Source organism: Phalacrocorax carbo, chromosome 2 (genome assembly GCF_963921805.1).
Source record: "Phalacrocorax carbo chromosome 2, bPhaCar2.1, whole genome shotgun sequence".
Taxonomy (NCBI): Eukaryota; Metazoa; Chordata; class Aves; order Suliformes; family Phalacrocoracidae; genus Phalacrocorax; species Phalacrocorax carbo.
This window is the reverse complement of record NC_087514.1, coordinates 167,170,737-167,188,360: the sequence shown is the minus strand read 5'-3', so window position 1 is coordinate 167,188,360 and position 17,624 is coordinate 167,170,737. Positions and strand designations below refer to the sequence as shown.

The window sequence follows — 17,624 nt, the reverse complement described above, 5'->3', positions numbered from 1 at the left end:
CAGCCGACCCCCTGCCCCTCCTCCCCGGCCCCCCGCCAATGTCATACATTAAACGGTGTAAAATAAAACATCTTCGGTTGTGTCGCGCATGAGCTCAGCCGGGGGGATGAAATGCATCCCTTGGGAAGGGCAACGGCTTCCAGGGCCTTGGGGGAATTGGCCCGTCGAGGGATCAACTGGCAGCTCCCCACGTGCCAAACACTTCCCAGGCACTGGTGGGACGGGAGCCACCGTCTTCCACCCGGGAAAAATCCCCTGTTTTCCCATCCATCGCTCCCCTGGGCACGGGGACACCAGGTGTTGGGGACATCAGGACACGGGACACAGGGATGTCAGGACACTGGATGTCCAGGGTATCAGGAGTCGGGACATGGGGGCACCAGGACACGGGGACATCAGCATAATGGGTGTCAGGGACACCGGGAACTGGGACACAAAGCCATGAGGACACAGGGACACCAGGGATGTCAGGTCCTGGGACATGGGGACATCAGGCCATAGGGACATGAGGATGTCAGGGGACAGGGTGCCAGGGATATTAGGACACAGGGACATGGGAACAGTGGATGTCAGGGATATTGGGACCCAGGGCATAGGGACACCAAGATACGGGGACATTGGGACGCTGGGTGTCAGGGATATTGTGCCCCCAAGAGGGGTAGGTAGGGGTGCGGTGGGTGCCAGCTCCCACCCGCCCCTGCCTGTCCCACCCCATCCCACACCCTTCCTGCCCCATCCCACCGCATCCGACCTGGGGCAGATGTTTTGGGGGGAACCCAGCCCCGTGCTGGGGCTGCTGGGGGACCTGAGGGTCCCGGCCATGCATGGAAGAGTGAGGCTGTGGGGATCCCATCCAGCTCTTTATTCCTGGTGGTATTTATTGCTGGCTTTGGCATCACCCCAGGGGGACGACTGGACCGCGTGTGACGGGGCCGCAGTGGGGTCTCATCTCCCGGGCCAGTAAAGCACGAAGCCATCGCAACTCTTGCCAAAATCGGGGGCAGCCACGGCCGGCCGCATCTCCACTGTCAGCAGCCGCCGGCGCCTGCGGAAGCTCAGCTGGATGCAGTCAGAGACCCGGACCTGCAGCTCCCGTTTGGTCCTACAATATCCCAGGATCAGCGGGGGGCTTGTGGGGTGCCAGGACCCTCCCCCAAGCCCCCCAACTCACGCTCGGCAGTGCTCCAGGAGGACGCCCACCAGCTCGCCCACCCGGTTGTCCCCCGCCGGCTGCATCTTGTGCAGGCACACGGCCATATCCTCCTGGTTCTGGGTGTGGAAGACCACCAGCTGTGCCTGGCAGCTTGTCACAGTCAGCCCCGTCACCTGTGGGGACGTCTGGGTGTCACCCCACGGCTGTGTGGGCGGGGGCTTGTGGCCACGGCATGGCCAGCGTGGTGGGGACAGCATCACACTGCTGTCCCAGAGGACTTCGCTCTGCCAACGTGGATGATGGCCCCGGTGTGTGGCCATGGGGACCACAGAGGGGTCTCCATCCTCTCGGTGGGAGCGGGTCAGCCAGGACACCTTGGGTCCCCCGATCCCAGCTCATCAGCACAAAGCAGGGGGCCCCCCTGGACCCTGGGGACACCAGGGTGACTGGGGACACTCACAGTGCTGAGGGGCAGTGCCCGCATCACCCGGTACTGCCGCCGTGGGTCCAGTTTGTAGAGGTGCCGGTCTGTCACGAGGATGGCCCGGTCCCGGCTCTTACCAAAGCGGTTGATCTGCGGGGAGGAGGCCAGGTGAGGGGACATGCTGCGGAGCCGGGGGGGGGTGACACAGAGGCGGTGGCTGGGCAGGACCCCCCGTTTCCCTCCCCTCACCTTGCGGACGTGGCAGGAGAAGAGGACAGAGCCAAAATGCACCTTGTCCTTGAGGGCCTGGAGGCGGTGGGCGAAGGGCAGCGCCAGCCCCGGGTTCTCGCTGGGCTGTGGGGAGTCGTGGTGTGGCTGCCACCTCGGGGTGCGGGGTGGCACCCCAGGGTGTGCCATGGGGCACCCCCAAACCCACCACAGCCCTTACCGAGGAAAGGTAATCCCGCGCCCAGCTGCGCTGGCAGCCCCAGTCCTTCCGCAGCCCGCCCAGCACCTCCAGGGCGGCCACCTTGGCCCGGATCTGCCCCATCTCCGAGGGGGGGATGTTCTTGACGATCTGCCGTGCTCGCCACCTGCAGCAGGGAGGACACGACATGGTCACGTCACTGTCCTGCATCCCCATCCCACATTCCCATGCCACGTCCCTGTTCCTCGTCCCTCTCCCCTGTCACCATCCCACATCCCTGTCCCCTATTCCAGTCCCACATCCCCATCTCACATCCCATGTCCATCCCACATTCCCATTCCATGTCCCCATTCTATGTTGCCATCCCACATCCCCATCCCGTGCCCCCGTCCCACGTCCCCGTCCCTGTCCCACATCCACATCCCATGTCCCCGTCCCAGTCCCACCTCCCATGTTCCCATCCCACATCCCCATTCCACATCCTTATCACTCATCCCCATCCTGAGTCCCTGTCCCCTTCTCACATCCCCATCCCACATTTCCAGCCCATGTCCCTGTCCCACGTCCCCATCCCACTTTCCTGTCCCACGTCCCCACCCCACAGCCCCATCCCTGTCCCACATCCCCATCCCATGTCCCCATTCCATCCCACGTCCTCATCACACATTGCCATCCCATGTCCCTGTCCCCATCCCACATCCCCGTCCCTCTCCCACATCCCCACCCCACGTTCCCGTTCCCATCCCACGTTGCTGTCCCCATCCCGTGTCCCCGTCCCCACCCCACGTTCCCTTCCCGTGTCCGCATCCCTCATTCCCGTCCCACATCCCCACCCCACATCCCCATTCCCATCCGATGTCCCCGTCCCTGTCCCACGTCCACATCCCGTGTCCCCATCCCCATTCCACGTCCTCATCACTCGTCCCCATCCTGAGACCCTGTCTCCTTCTCACATCCCCGTCCCACATCCCCGTCCCAATGGGGGAGTGGGGCACGATTCAGGATGGTACCTGCGGAAGAGGCGCTGGCTGGCATCCTGGAAGCGCGCCAGCACCGCCGGCGGCTCCGGCCAAACCACGCTCTTGCCGAAATCGGGGAGGGTGCGGACGGCCTGGAAGCGCCGCAGCAGCTCCCGCAGGTACGCCTTCACCTTGTGCCGTTTGTAGTAAGCCATGATGGTGTAGGCGGCGCGCAGGTAACGGCAGCGCCGCCGCGCCAGGGCGCCGCGCCAGGCCTGCCGAAAGCCAACGGTCAGGGTGGGCGCTGCCCCATGGATCCCCCGCTGGGAGCGTGGCTGTGGTACTGGCGGGGTGCCCGGCACCGCACCCCAGCACCACAGCTCTGGGAGACCTCCGAAAATGCTGCGCCCACCAGCGCCAGCAGCTCCCCACACAGGCAGAGCCCTGGCTGCCCGCTCGCCCTGCCAGCACAGTGATTACCCGTCCGGCAACGCGGGCACCGGGGTGTTGGAATCACGGAATCATGTAGGTTGGAAAAGACCTCGAGGATCATCAAGTCCAACCCCAACCCAACACCCCCAGGCCTCCTAAACCATGTCCCCAGGTGCCACGGCTGCACGGTGTTTGAACCCCCCCAGGGATGGTGACTCCCCCACCTCCCTGGGCAGCCTGTGCCAACCCCTGACCCCTCTGGCAGGGAAGGCATTTCCCTCACACCCAACCTAAACCTCCCCTGGCGCAGCCTGAGGCCGTTCCCTCTCGTCCCGTCCCTGGTGACTTGGGAGCAGAGACCAGCCCCCCCCTCACTCCAGCCCCTCTCAGGCAGCTGCAGAGAGCGAGAAGGGCTCCCCTCAGCCCCCCCTTCTCCAGGCTAAACCCCCCCAGCCGCCCCCCACCACACTTGTGCTCCAGACCCTGCCCCAGCCCCGCTGCCCTTCTCTGGACACGCTCCAGCCCCTCAAGGCCCTTCTTGTCCCGAGGGGCCCAAACCTGAGCCCAGCATTCGAGGTGGGGCCTCCCCAGGGCCGAGCACAGGGGCCCCATCCCTGCCCGGCTCCTGCTGGCCACACCAGTGCTGACACAAGCCCGGGGGCTTGTGGCCTCCTTGGCCACCCGGGCACTGCTGGCTCATGCCCAGCCGGCTGTCAGCCCCCACCCCCAGGGCCTTCCCCGCCGGGCACTTCCCAGCCCCTCTGCCCCAGGCCTGGGGCGCTGCCTGGGGTTGGGGTGACCCGAGGGCAGGACCCGGCCCTGGGCCTTGTTAAACCTCACCCAACTGCCCTCGGCCCATCGATGCAGCCTGTGCAGGTCCCTCTGCAGAGCCTCCCTGCCCCCCAGCAGATCGACACTCCCACCCAACTCGGTGTCGTCTGCATTTGTTGTTCCCCCAACCCCATGTCACCCCGGCAGAGCTGAGACCGAGCCAGCTCATGCCAGGCACGCCCACCTTCTGCAGCAGCAGGACGATGATGGGGATGAGCTGCGCCCGCTCCTGCTCGAGGCTGAAGAGGGTACGGGGCGTGCGGATGAAGACCTTGGTGTGGCCATAAGCCACGTCATCCTGGAAGCCGTGCTGCTCCAGCAGGGCCTGTGTGGCCTCCCGGTCGCTGGCCATCAGGTGGTTGGGCCACGTGTACTCGCAGGTCATCTTGTACCTGGGGGGCAGAGCAGGGTGAGGGGGTGCAGGGGTGCCTGGGGGGCTCGGGGAGGCTCGGGCCATACCGCAGGAGGAAGCGGTCGTAGGGCTGGCGGTAGGCGAAGCCGGCGCGGCGCACCCGGACGTTCTCCAGCAGCCCCAGGTAAGAGACCTGGTGGCGGCAGCGCTCCTCGTCGAAGAGCGTCGGGGACTTCTGGTCGTTGGGTTTGATGCAGCGCACGTAGTAGGGCTCCTGCGGGGACACGGATGGGGTGGCACTGAGCCCATGGGTGTCGTGGGCTGGGGGGCTGTGGGCACGCAAGGTGGGATTGCACCAAGCATGAGTGGCACAGGGACAGGAGGCCTCAGTGGCTTGGGGACATGCCTGGCTGGCTCAGGGACAACTTGGCTGGATGGGGACATGCCTGGCTGGCTCGGGGTCATCTTGGCTGGCTCGGGGACATGGCTGGCTGACTTGGGGACATGCCACGCTGCCACAGCTTGGGGACATGCCAGGCTGGCTTGGGGACATCTTGGCTGGCCCAGGGATATGGCCGGCTGACTTGGGGACATGCCAGGCTGGCTTGGGGACACCTTGGCTGGCTCAGAGACATGCCAGGCTGGCTTGGGGACATTTTGGCTGGCACAGGGACACGCCAGGCTGACTCTGGGACGTCTTGATTAGCTGGGGACAGACCAGGCTGGTTCAGGGACATGCTCAACTGGCTTGGGGACAGACCTGGCTGGCGTGGGGACAGATGTGGCTGGCTCAGGAGCATGCCCGTGTGTCTTGGGGCGATGCCCCGCTGCCATGGGTACACACCAAGGTGGGTTGGGGACGTGGCCAGCTGGCATGGGGATGTGTCAAGTCGGTGCAGGGATGTGCCCGGCTGTCCCCGGTCCCCTACCTTGGAGGCGAGGTTCTCCACCAGGGCCACGATGGAGTTCTTGAAGAGCGTGCCCGTGGTCAGCGGGCGCTTGGTGACCTCGGTGATGCTCTGCTCGCCGTCGGGCCACATGGCACGCAGCACAGGGTCCGCGCTGGGGATGGCGTTGGTGTGGGGCTGGCAGCACTGGCAACCCCGCGCCTGCCCCACGCCTGTGCCACCAGCCCCCCAGCTGTGTCCCCTGTGTCCCCAACCTGTTGTAGAGGAGCCGTTTGAAGTCCTGGAAGAGCGTGTCCTTGTTCTTGTCCAGGAAACCCTCCACCGAGTACCTGAGGGAGGGGGACACCACGTTGCGGGGCTCCTTCAGCCACCCTGGGGGACCCAGGCCCATACAGAGGTGACATGTGGCCCTGGTGGCACCCACAGAGGTCAGGGGACTGTGGGGTCCAGTCCTCATGGACACGGAATCCCCTGACACTGTCCCCACCGTCGCCAAGGCATGGCATGTCCTATACAGTCCATCCTGCTGCACGTGGCCTCTGGGGACCTCCCAGACACCGTGGACCCCAACAGTCCCCCCAGATGGCCTTCCATGAGCCTAAATGACTCCACACAATCCTCCACGGGTCCCCCAAAGCCCTGTGGCCAACCAAGGTCACCCCATAACCCCTCAGGATCTACTATGGCTCTCCATGGTCCCAAGCAGCCCCACAAGGTCCCCCATGTCCTCCCAAGGTCCCTTGTGGCCCCCCACAGTTCTCCATGGCCCCACTGCAACCCCATGGCCACTCATGATGTCCTTGATGGCCACCCACACTCCTATAGCCCCAACTGACTCTCCCCCCCACAGTCCCTCAAGACCCCCCTCCATTCTCCCATGTGGTTCCCCATGGTTCTCCAAGGCCTCATGGTCAACCCTAGACCCTCAAGAGCCCCTACAGCCCCATGGTCCCAAGTGGCCCCCCACGGTCCCCCATGCCCTTCCCAAAGTCCTCCACGGTGCCCCACAGCCCCGTGGCCACCCGATGACACCCACAGCCCACCGTTGCCCCCTCCCCGCGTCCCCCCAGCGCCCCCCTCACGTGACATCTCCAGCGTAGTGCTTGATGCGGAAGTCCCGGTTGAACTCCATGGTCTTGTCCGTGGGGCAGAGCTGGAGAGCAGGGAGGTGTCAGCCCCCTGCCCGTGGACCCCCAGCCCCCACTCCCCCCAATCCCCCCCAGAAGCACCTTGCGGCTGGTATAGTGGGGGTGGCGGCCGAGGCGGGCGTCCATGGAGGCGAGGAAGAGGGAGTCGGTGACGGTCCCCACGGCCAGGCAGGCCTCGTCCAGCAGCGCCAGGATGCCGCGGTGCGGCTGCTCCACCAGCTCCACGATGGGCTCGTTGCTGAAGTACTCGATCTGGGGAGGGGGCGGAGTGGGGTGGGCACCCTGAATTGTCCCCCTGGGCACCCTGATTCGCCCCATGCACCCCAGATGTGTCCCTGCCAGGGGATGCCCCCCCGCGCCGTCTCCCTTGAGCCCCTCGTGCTCTGTAAAGTGACGTCCCCCATGTCCCACTCACTCACGCTCTGCCAGGCGATGCCCCCCCATGTCCCCCCGTCCCTCCAAGCCCCTCGCGCTCTGCCAGGCGATGCCCCCCCGTGTCCCCCCCGTCCCCCCAAGCCCCTCGCGCTCTGCCAGGCGATGCCCCCCCATGTCCCCCCCGTCCCCCCAAGCCCCTCACATTCTGCCAGGCGATGCCCCCCGTGTCCCCCCGTCCCCCCAAGCCCCTCACGCTCTGCCAGGCGATGCCCCCCCAACCCCCCGTCCCCCCAAGCCCCTCACGCTCTGCCAGGCGATGCCCCCCGTGTCCCCCCCATCCCCCCAAGCCCCTCATGCTCTGCCAGGTGATGCCCCCCGTGTCCCCCCCGTCCCCCCAAGCCCCTCACATTCTGCCAGGCGATGCCCTCCCGCTGGTACTCAGCCTGCTCCTGCCGCAGGATCAGCTCGATGAAGAGCTGCTGCAGCTTCTCGTTGCAGTAGTTGATGCAGAACTGCTCGAAGCTGTGGGCAGGGGGTCAGGCTGACCACCGCCACCCAGCCCCACGCTGTCTCCCCGCCATGCCCTGCCCTGTGACCCCCTGAGCTGCATGGTCCTGCTGGGGACCTCCTGGGCCTGTCCCTCCACGGGTCCCTTGCCGTCCTTGCCCTCCTGGGTCCTGTCATCTTCATGGGTCCTGTCATCTTCATCCTTCATGGACCCTCCATGCCCCTCCTGGGTCCCATCCCCTCCCTGTGTCCCTCCTGGGTCCCGTCCCCTCCCTGTGTCCCTCCAAAGCCCCCATTCCCTCCACACACCCCACGAACTTCTGTCCCCTCCCTGAGTCCCCCCCTGGGTCCCAGCCCCCCCCGTGTCCCTCCAAGGCCCCTGTCCCCTCCCTGAGTCCCCCCCGGGCCCTGTCCCCTCCCGGTGTCCCTCCCAAGCCCCCATTCCCCCCAACCCCCGTCCCCTCCAGGTGTCCCCCCGTCCCCTCCACGCGCCCTTCCCATCCCCACTCCCCCCGCCGTGTCCCTCCCAGCTCCCATCCGTCCCTGCGTCCCCATGTCCCCCCTCCCCACCCCCGTCCCAGGTCACCTGTTGGTGTCGAAGATCTCGAAGCCGTAGATGTCGAGGACGCCGATGACGGTGCTCTTGCCGTGCAGGCGGGCGTCGTAGCCGCGGGCGGCGATGCTGGCGTTGATGCGTCCCACGATCCAGCAGAAGAGCCGCTCGTAGATGGCCTGGGGACGGCACGGTGGGGTGGGCACCCAAGGGTGCTGTGGGTGGGGGACCCGTCACCCTGCGTCCCCCTCCCTACCTTGGCGCAGGCGTCCCGGGCGTAGGCGGCCTCCTTGGGGCTGTGGCCCTTCTCGATCAGCTCCCCGCCGCCGGCCGCCACGGTGCGGGCGAGCAGCGCCTGGCGCAGGCTGCTGGGCTCCGTGGCCGTCAGCTCGGCCAGCGCCGAGAGCTGCGCCGCGTCCTCCACCGCCGCCGCCTCGCCCTCCGCCACGAACCCCACGTTGCCCTGGGGCGGCCCCGCAACATCACGTCGGTGGCTGAACATGGGGGGGACACCCGGGAGCCCCCAGAAAGGGGCTGGGGTGTCCCGGTACCAGCCCCACCCGCACCACGGGCTGGGCTGGGCCATACTGGGCTGTACTGGTGCGTATGGGGCTGTGGTGGGACATACGGGGCTGTACTGGCGCGTATGGGGCTGTGGTGGGACATACGGGGCTGTACTGGTGCGTATGGGGCTGTGGTGGGACATACGGGGCTGTACTGGTGCGTATGGGGCTGTGGTGGGACATACGGGGCTGTACTGGCGCGTATGGGGCTGTGGTGGGACATATGGGGCTGTACTGGTGCATATGGGGCTGTGGTGGGACATACGGGGCTGTACTGGCGCGTATGGGGCTGTGGTGGGACATATGGGGCTGTACTGGTGCGTATGGGGCTGTGGTGGGACATACGGGGCTGTACTGGTTTGCATTGGGCTGTCTTGAGTCATACTGGGCTACGCTGGTTTGCATTGGGCTGTGCTGGCCGTGCTGGTTTGTGCTGGGCCGTACTGGTTTGCGCTGGGCCGTACTGGTTTGAACTGGTCTATACTTGTTTGCACTGGTCTGTACTGGGTAGTGTGGGGCCATGCTCATTTGCCCAGAGCCATACTGGTCTGCTTGGGGCTGTACTGGTGCACGGTTGCTGTACTGGTGTGGGGTGCGGGAGCGGTGTACTGGTGTGTGCTGGGGGCATATTGTCTGCCGCGGGCCATACTGGTGGCGTGGGGGTCATACTGGGGGGACAACACACACATACTGGTGTGGTGGGGCCATACTGGTCTGCCTGGGGCTGTACTGGTGTAGGGGGTCCCATACTGGTCTTCGTCAGCCCGTACTGGTGTGCAAAGGGTCCTACTGGTATACAGGAGTCATACTGGTGGGGTGGGGCTATACTGGTCTGCCTCAGCCTGTACTGGTGTGCAGGGGGACCTACTGGTATGGGGGGGCCATACTGGTCTGCCTGGGGCTGGGTCCCTGGAGGGGAGGCCATACTGGTGTGGAGAGGGCCATACTGGTCGGGGGGGGGAAACATACTGGTGTGAGGAGGCTGTACTGGTGGGGGGAGGCTGTACTGGTTTAGCAAGAACCATACTGGTGTGGATGGGCCGTACTGGTCTGCCTGGGGCTGTACTGATACATGGTGACCATACTGGTCTGCCTGGGGCTCTACTGGTGTGAGGGGGTTGTACTGGTATGGGGGGACCATACTGGTCTGCCTGGGGCTCTACTGGTGTGGAGGGGGCTGTACTGGTTGGGGAGGGGGAATGTACTGATGTGAGGAGGCTGTACTGGTTTGCCCAGAGCTGTACTGGTGTAGGTGGGCCGTACTGGTCTGCCTGGGGCCATACCAGTGCAGGGAGGCCGTACTGGTGCAGGGGGTGGGGGGTGTACTGGTGCGGGGGTCCGTCCTGGCGCGGGGTCTCACCAGGTGCAGGATGGCAGCCAGGATGCGGTGCACGGAGCCCACCTCCTCCGGGGAGAAGCCGATGACGGCCATCGCCTCCTCCACCTCCCGGTAACACGCCGCGTCGTCCCCGCAGGCCTGGGCACGGTGGGGCGTCAAGCGACGGGACCCCCCGGCCCCCCCCGGCGCCCCCCAGCTCCCCCAGCCCCACTCACACTGCTCCGGGCGCCCTCCCGGGTGTAGCGGTAGGCGCCAGCGTCCCGGTCGAGGCGGAGCGAGGCCAGCAGCGCCGCGGGGGCTCCCAGCAGCAGCTGTGGGGAGTGGGGTGGGGGTCGGCTGGTGCCCCCAGCCCGGCCGGTGCCGGTCCGTGTCCTCCCACCCTGCCTGACCCCTCCTCTCTCATCCTGCCCCATCCATAGATCACATCGGGTCCAGCCCATCCCCACCCCATCCATCTCCTCCTTCTCATCCCAGCCATCCCGTCTCCATCCCACAGATCCCAGCCATCCCAGCAACCCCATCCCATCTCAACTTCACATCCCATCCCACCCCATAAACCCCATCCATCCCACCCCAACCTTCTCACACCACCCATCCCATCCCCATCTAATCCCATAGATCACATCAGATCCATCCCATCCCCACCCCATCCCTCTCCTCCTCATCCCAGCCATCCCGTCCCACAGATCCCACCCATCCCATCCTTCTCATCCCATCCTGTCCTGACCCCAAACCAACCCACCCGCCCCGTAGATCCAATCCATCCCATCCCAAACTTCTCAACTCACCCACCCCATTCTCATCCAATCCCATTGATCCCACCCATCCATCCCACAGATCCCATCCATCCCCATCCCATCCCACAGATCCCATCCATCCCACAGATCCCATCCATCCCACAGATCCCTTCCATCCCCATCCATCCCACAGATCCCTCCCATCCCACAGATCCCATCCATCCCCATCCCATCCCACAGATCCCATCCATCCCACAGATCCCTTCCATCCCCATCCCATCCCACAGATCCCTTCCATCCCCATCCCATCCCACAGATCCCATCCATCCCCATCCCATCCCACAGATCCCATCCATCCCCATCCCATCCCACAGATCCCATCCATCCCACAGATCCCTTCCATCCCCATCCCATCCCACAGATCCCTTCCATCCCCATCCCATCCCACAGATCCCATCCATCCCACAGATCCCTTCCATCCCACAGATCCCTCCCATCCCCATCCATCCCACAGATCCCTCCCATCCCCATCCATCCCACAGATCCCTTCCATCCCACAGATCCCATCCATCCCCATCCCATCCCACAGATCCCATCCATCCCACAGATCCCTTCCATCCCCATCCCATCCCACAGATCCCTTCCATCCCCATCCCATCCCACAGATCCCATCCATCCCACAGATCCCTTCCATCCCACAGATCCCTCCCATCCCCATCCATCCCACAGATCCCTTCCATCCCACAGATCCCTTCCATCCCCATCCATCCCACAGATCCCTCCCATCCCCATCCATCCCACAGATCCCTTCCATCCCACAGATCCCATCCATCCCCATCCATCCCACAGATCCCATCCATCCCACAGATCCCTTCCATCCCCATCCATCCCACAGATCCCTTCCATCCCCATCCATCCCACAGATCCCATCCATCCCACAGATCCCTTCCATCCCCATCCATCCCACAGATCCCTTCCATCCCCATCCCATCCCACAGATCCCATCCATCCCCATCCCATCCCACAGATCCCATCCATCCCCATCCCATCCCACAGATCCCATCCATCCCACAGATCCCTTCCATCCCCATCCATCCCACAGATCCCTTCCATCCCCATCCCATCCCACAGATCCCTTCCATCCCCATCCATCCCACAGATCCCTTCCATCCCCATCCCATCCCACAGATCCCTTCCATCCCCATCCCATCCCACAGATCCCATCCATCCCACAGATCCCATCCATCCCCATCCATCCCACAGATCCCATCCATCCCACAGATCCCATCCATCCCCATCCATCCCACAGATCCCATCCATCCCACAGATCCCATCCATCCCCATCCATCCCACAGATCCCATCCATCCCACAGATCCCATCCATCCCCATCCATCCCATCCCACAGATCCCATCCATCCCCATCCCATCCCACAGATCACACCTTATCCATCCCATCCCCACCCCATCTCCTCCTTCTCATCCCAACAATCCCACCCCCATCCCACCGATCTCATCCCACCCGCATCCCATCAAACCCACAGACCCCACCCCACCCCACTGACCCCACCCATCCCGCCCCACCTGGTAGAAGGCGTGGAAGTTCCTCTCTCCCGGCTGCTGCTGGAGGACCCGGGACTGGAAGCGGGAGCAGGGGGTGGGTGCCGGGCGGTGGGTGCCTGGTGGGAGCAGCGACTGCCCGGCCACACCCAGCAGGCCCCGCCCACCCACGGCCCCACCCACGGCCCCACCCGCACCTTCTCCAGGAGGTAGTTGTGGATGTGGCCCCCGGTGGGGTCGCCCTTGAAGTCGAAGTTGATGTCCATGTACTTGCCGAAGCGGCTGGAATTGTCGTTGCGGTTGGTCTTGGCGTTGCCGAAGGCCTCCAGGACGCAGTTGGACTTGAGCAGCACGTTCTTCACCCTGGGTGGCGCCGCACGGCACGGCTGCAGCCCCACTGATGGGCTCAGGGCACGGCACCCCAGGGCCCCCCACGCCATCCCTATGGCCATGGGGCACCCCAGGACCACCCCACAAAGCGTGGGGCACCCCAGGACCAGCCCATGGGAGTGGGGCACCCCAGGTTGCCCCACACCATCCCACAGGACCATAAAGCACCCCCAGTCCCCCCACACCATCCCTGAGAGTCGTGGGGCACCCCAGAACTACCTCACAGGTGTGGGGCACCCCTGGTCACCCCACACCATCCCTATAGACATGGGACACCCCAGGACCACACCACATGTGTGGGGCACCCCAGGACCCTCCAGAACCCAACCCACAGGCTGAGGGGGCACCCCGGTCCCCCACCCCACAGGCATGGGGCAACCCCAGTCACCCCACATCACCTCTATGGGTGTAGGACACCCCAAGACCACCCCATAAGCCAATGGGGCACCCCAGAACCACCCCACAGACATGGGACACCCCAAGTCCCCCGAACCATCCCTAAGTGTCATGGGCACCCCAGAACCACCCCACAGGTGTGGGACACCCCCCCGTCACCCCACACCATCCCTATGGGCTCAGGGCCCCCCAGGACCACCCCACAGGCCCATGGGGCACCCCCAGTCCCCCCACAGGCATGGGGCACCCCAGGACCCTCTGGAACCAACCCATAGGCCAATGGGGCACCACTGGTCCCCCACCCCACAGATATGGGACACCCCTGGTCACCCCACATAATCCCTATGGACATGGGGCACCCCTGACCCACCCCCTACACCTCCCCCCACCCCACCCCTGGGGCTAGCCGGTCCGCGGGGTGCAAGCCACAGCACCCAGCCTTCCCGCCGGCACCGTGGGGCCGGGACCCACCTCTCCACCTCGGCGCGTTGGGTGGGGTTGGTGATGGCGGCGATGTACTGCATGATGTACTTGCTGGCCTCCGTCTTGCCCGCCCCGCTCTCGCCTGGCAGAGACAGCGGGAGCTGGGCGAGGGAGCCCACCCGAGGGTGCCCCCCACCCGAGGGTGCCCCCCACCCACCCGCCAGCCCCTACCCGAGATGACGATGCAGGTGTCCTTGGCGCGGCGCTTCATGGCCTTGTAGGCGGCATCGGCCAGGGCGAAGAGGTGGGGCGGGCGCTCGTAGAGCTCGCGGCCGCGGTAGCGCTCCACCGCCGGCGGGCCGTACAGCGCCAGCGCCCGGTAGGGGTTCACCGCCACCACCACCTCCCCGATGTAGGTGTAGATGAGGCCCTTCGAGAACCTGTGCACAGGGGAGGCCGTGGGGCGGGCTGTGGAGTGCCACCCCGTGGGGTGCGGTGGGGCAGGACGGCACCCTGGGGGGCGCAGTGGGGGAAGGATGCGTGCCCTGCAGGGTGCTGTGGGGCAGGATCAGAGTCCATGGGGTGCTGTGCTGTGGGGTGGGATGGCACCCTGTGGGGTGCTGTGGGGCAGGATGCATGCCCTGCAGAGTGCTGTGGCATGGGGCAGGATGCAGAGTCCATGAGGTGCTGTGCTGTGGGGTGATATGGCACCCTGTGGGGTGCTGTGGGGCAGGATGCATGCCCTGCAGGGTGCTGTGGCATGGGGCAGGATGCAGAGTCCATGGGGTGCTGTGCTGTGGGGCAGGATGCAGAGTCCATGGGGTGCTGTGCTGTGGGGTGGGATGGCACCCTGTGGGGTGCTGTGGGGCAGGATGCATGCCCTGCAGAGTGCTGTGGCATGGGGCAGGATGCAGAGTCCATGAGGTGCTGTGCTGTGGGGTGATATGACACCCTGTGGGGTGCTGTGGGGCAGGATGCATGCCCTGCAGGGTGCTGTGGCATGGGGCAGGATGCAGAGTCCATGGGGTGCTGTGCTGTGGGGCAGGATGCAGAGTCCATGGGGTGCTGTGCTGTGGGGTGGGATGGCACCCTATGGGGTGCTGTGGGGCAGGATGCATGCCCTGCAGGATGCTGTGCCATGGGGCAGGATGCTGAGTCCATGGGGTGCTGTGCTGTGGGGTGGGATGGCACCCTGTGGGGTGCTGTGCCACAGGGTAACACCCTGCAGGGTGCTGAGTCGTGGGATGGCACCCTGTGCCATGGGGCAGGATGGTGCCATGCCGCGGGGCGACACCCTGGGGGGTGCTGTGCTGTGGGGCAGGACGCACAGTCCGTTGGGCGTTGTTCCGTGGGGCAGGACAGCATCCTGTGAGGCGCTGCAGGGCTTGACAGCATCCTGTGGGGTGCTGAGGGACAGGTGCGGCATCCTGTGGGGTGCTGCGCCGTGCCGCAGAGGGGGGCGACGCCCTGCAGGCCGCTGTGCTGCAGAGCGATGCCCCACGGCGCAGGACCCTGGCCGGGCATGCCGCTGTGGGGCAGGGTACCTCCCTGTGGGGCCTGGGCGGTGCCGTGGGGCAGCGGCTCTGTCGGCAGCAGCTCCGGCAAGCGCGGGAGCAGGCAGAAAACGTGGGGGCCGCGTCCCCCCGCCTCAGGGAGGCCCAAATGCGCCCCAAATCGCACTGGGGGGGGACGGGACGGGGGAACGCGCCCGTTTCCCCCCCGCCGCGAGCAGCGGGCACCGCCCAGACACTTCCTGCCAACTCGGGGTTCGGTACCCAGCGCTTCCGCATCCCCCCGCCGGGGCCTCAGGGCTCCCAGCGCCCCCCACCACCGCCCCCCGCCTCCCCAGTTTCCGCAAAGGCGGCATCGCGCGGCACGCCGCGAACAGAGGGGGCCTGGGATGTCACCTCAGGGCACCCCCGGCATCTCCCCCCGCCGCCGCCGCCCCCTCGGCTCCGTACCGCAGGCGCAGGTTCTCCAAGAACTGCTCCATGGTCACCTCGTCCAGGAGGACGAAGTCGGCTTTGCCGAATTCGGGACCCTCCAACTCGGCCATGCCGCGCCCGCCGGGGCAACCCGCTTCCCCCTCTTCGCCCGCCCTGGGGTTTCCTGCGTCGCCAACGAGCGCCGAAACCGCGGCGCAGGCGCGGCGACCCAACCCGTGTCATCGTCACCTCCCGTGGGGCAGGCCGTGGGGCAGCCATGGGGCTGGGGACACCCACATCTGTGGGGCGGGGACGTCGCCCTACACCCCCAGGGCTGCCCTCGCCCCTCCGTCCCTTCCCCCGTCGCCAAACGGTACCAAAAACCCGCAGGGAAATCGGTTATTTATTAAGGTGCTGGTGTCACCCGTTGCCATCCCAGTATCCCCAGTTAAACCCCGGTAACTGGGACCTCTGGGATGGAGAAGCCAAGGTGAGGAGCAGCAGAGAGGGAACCCCAATATCCAGCTGAAAAAGAAAAGGGGGGGGGGAATTTATTAAGACAACGAGAATCGCAGCGCTAACGAGGCACCACCCGAAACCACGCGGGATCTCAAACGTCCCGGCGCTGCCCGTGGTTCCAGCGGCAAACCAGTATTCCCAGTTGTAGTTATTAAAACGTTAAGTTCTTCCCGGTAAAACCCAGTCGTTCAGAAAGCAAACCTTCCTCACCGAGGGCGGGAGCGTGGCGGGTCTCCCCGGGGGGCTGCGCCCAAGGCGGATCTGCCGGGATTTTTACCTAAAAATCAAAGAAAAAGCAAAGAAAAATATAAACCTCTCAAAGTTTGGAGGCACCGTGGGGGAGGGGCGGGGCCTTCACCCCTCCCCCCTTCAATTAAGGGGATTAATTACATACCTGGGAGCGTGGGGGAGGGGGACATCCCGAGCCCCCCCGCCAGGCCTGAGGGACCCGGGGGGGGTCACCCCAACCCCGCGGGGGATCTCAGCCCCCCAACCTCGGCCGGGGGCGACGCGGAGCTAATTACGGCTCATTGGGGTAACTTGGGGGGGGGACGGGAGACGCCCGGGCCAGGCCCGCTGCCCCCCGCCCCCCCCCGCCCTCGGCGCCTTCCCGGATCCTTCCTGGACCGCGGATCCTGCAAGGGGAAAGGGAGAGCGCGGCCTCAGCGGCCCGGCCGGGCCCGGGGCAGCCCGCGGTGGGGCGGGGGAGGGTACGGGGTGTCCGGGATGTCTATAACCTCCCCCCGGGGAAGGCGGGGGGAGGCCTCAAACCGTCCCGGGGTTGCTCTGGCAAGCGCTGTAGGAATGGCGGGGGCCACGGCGGGCCCCCCCACGCTGGAAGGCTTGCTGAAGCGGGGGGAACCGACTCCCGGGATCCCCCCGGGACCCACCCCCCCGGATCGGCCCCCCGCGGCCCGTGGAGGACTACCCTTCCCAGCATGCACCGCGGCCGCCTCGCAGTAGCGGCGCCAAGGCCCAACGCGGGGATAAACACCACGCTCCGCGCTGCCCCCAGGGGATCCCCGGTCCGTGTGGGGGCGGCCCCGGTCACGTGAGGGGGGCTCCCGGTCCCGGATGGCGGCGGATGGCGCTAGGCCGCGCCGCCCGCCCTCCTACCTGCCGCTGCTGCCGCCATGGCCGAAGGCGGGGCTCCGCCGGCGCGTGACGTCAGCGCGGCGCGCCGCGGGACGGCGCCACCTGGCGGAGGGAGGGAGGGAGTGGTGGCAGCGGGATTAGCGCATGCGCAGAGGCATCGCCGCGGCGGGCTAGGCCCGGTCTCAAGGCCCAGCTTCCCGGTGCCGCCGCGGCCCCAGGCCCTGTGTCCGGGCCCGGTTCCCCGCCGCCGCGGGAAGGACGAGGCCGGGAGCGACGCCGCCAGCCCCGGGCATGGGCTCGGCCGCCGCTGACAGGCCCGCAGGCCACTGCGATGGGCGGAACTACGCTATGAGCGAGTGGGTGGGGCCACACTGAGTGGGAGTGGGCGGGGCCACACTGAGTGGGGAGTGGGCGGGGCCCCACCCCTAGGCGGGTGGGGCCGGTGAGCGGGGAGGCCACGTCTGTGGGCGGAGCCGTACCGCAGAATGGGCGCGGCCAAACGTGTGGGCGGTGCCACTGCCACGCTTGTTCCGGACGGAGGGCGGGGCTAGCACGGGTGGGTGTGGCAGAGCAGTCCCTGCGGGGAGGGGATAGCGCATGCGCACGGCGC

At 66.2% G+C, this 17,624-nt stretch overlaps 1 protein-coding gene and 1 non-coding gene across 6 annotated transcripts; both read right to left on the bottom strand.

Annotated features, from left to right (window-relative positions):
- Window positions 1–735: 735 nt before the first annotated feature.
- On the bottom strand, window positions 736–17,380 carry MYO1G (myosin IG). 5 transcript variants are annotated; one of them, XM_064445238.1, is made up of 25 exons: window positions 17,036–17,380; window positions 16,314–16,554; window positions 16,121–16,196; window positions 15,437–15,925; window positions 13,707–13,915; window positions 13,524–13,617; window positions 12,464–12,629; window positions 12,291–12,344; window positions 10,187–10,282; window positions 9,993–10,109; window positions 8,326–8,532; window positions 8,103–8,248; window positions 7,417–7,531; window positions 6,716–6,886; window positions 6,569–6,639; window positions 5,741–5,815; window positions 5,508–5,640; window positions 4,686–4,852; window positions 4,411–4,618; window positions 3,015–3,238; window positions 2,026–2,170; window positions 1,827–1,931; window positions 1,614–1,727; window positions 1,172–1,326; window positions 736–1,102 (listed from the first exon to the last, which is right to left on the bottom strand). In XM_064445238.1, exons 4-25 carry the CDS (start codon window positions 15,529–15,531, stop codon window positions 946–948), a joined length of 3,024 nt encoding a protein of 1,007 aa, XP_064301308.1. In that variant the 5' UTR covers window positions 15,532–15,925; window positions 16,121–16,196; window positions 16,314–16,554; window positions 17,036–17,380; the 3' UTR covers window positions 736–945. The 5 variants fall into 5 exon arrangements, with proteins under 5 accessions (XP_064301308.1, XP_064301303.1, XP_064301305.1 ...); XM_064445233.1 differs by having other exon boundaries at window positions 16,130–16,196; XM_064445235.1 differs by lacking the exon at window positions 17,036–17,380 and adding an exon at window positions 16,848–17,029 and having other exon boundaries at window positions 16,130–16,196.
- Window positions 16,635–16,768, bottom strand: LOC135312320 (small nucleolar RNA SNORA9). Its single transcript, XR_010371891.1, has one exon. It is a non-coding gene; the product is annotated as a small nucleolar RNA SNORA9 (small nucleolar RNA).
- Window positions 17,381–17,624: the final 244 nt, after the last annotated feature.

What these genes read in the sequence shown, in the direction of transcription:
- MYO1G (XM_064445238.1), bottom strand. Translation starts at nt 15,531, where the DNA reads ATGGCCGAGTTGGAGGGTCCCGAATTCGGCAAAGCCGACTTCGTCCTC. An exon ending in CCCGGGACGCCTGCGCCAAG is followed by an intron (nt 8,249 to 8,325) that starts GTAGGGAGGGGG and finishes TGCCGTCCCCAG; the next exon opens with GCCATCTACGAGCGGCTCTT. An exon ending in TACGACCGCTTCCTCCTGCG is followed by an intron (nt 4,619 to 4,685) that starts GTATGGCCCGAG and finishes TCTGCCCCCCAG; the next exon opens with GTACAAGATGACCTGCGAGT.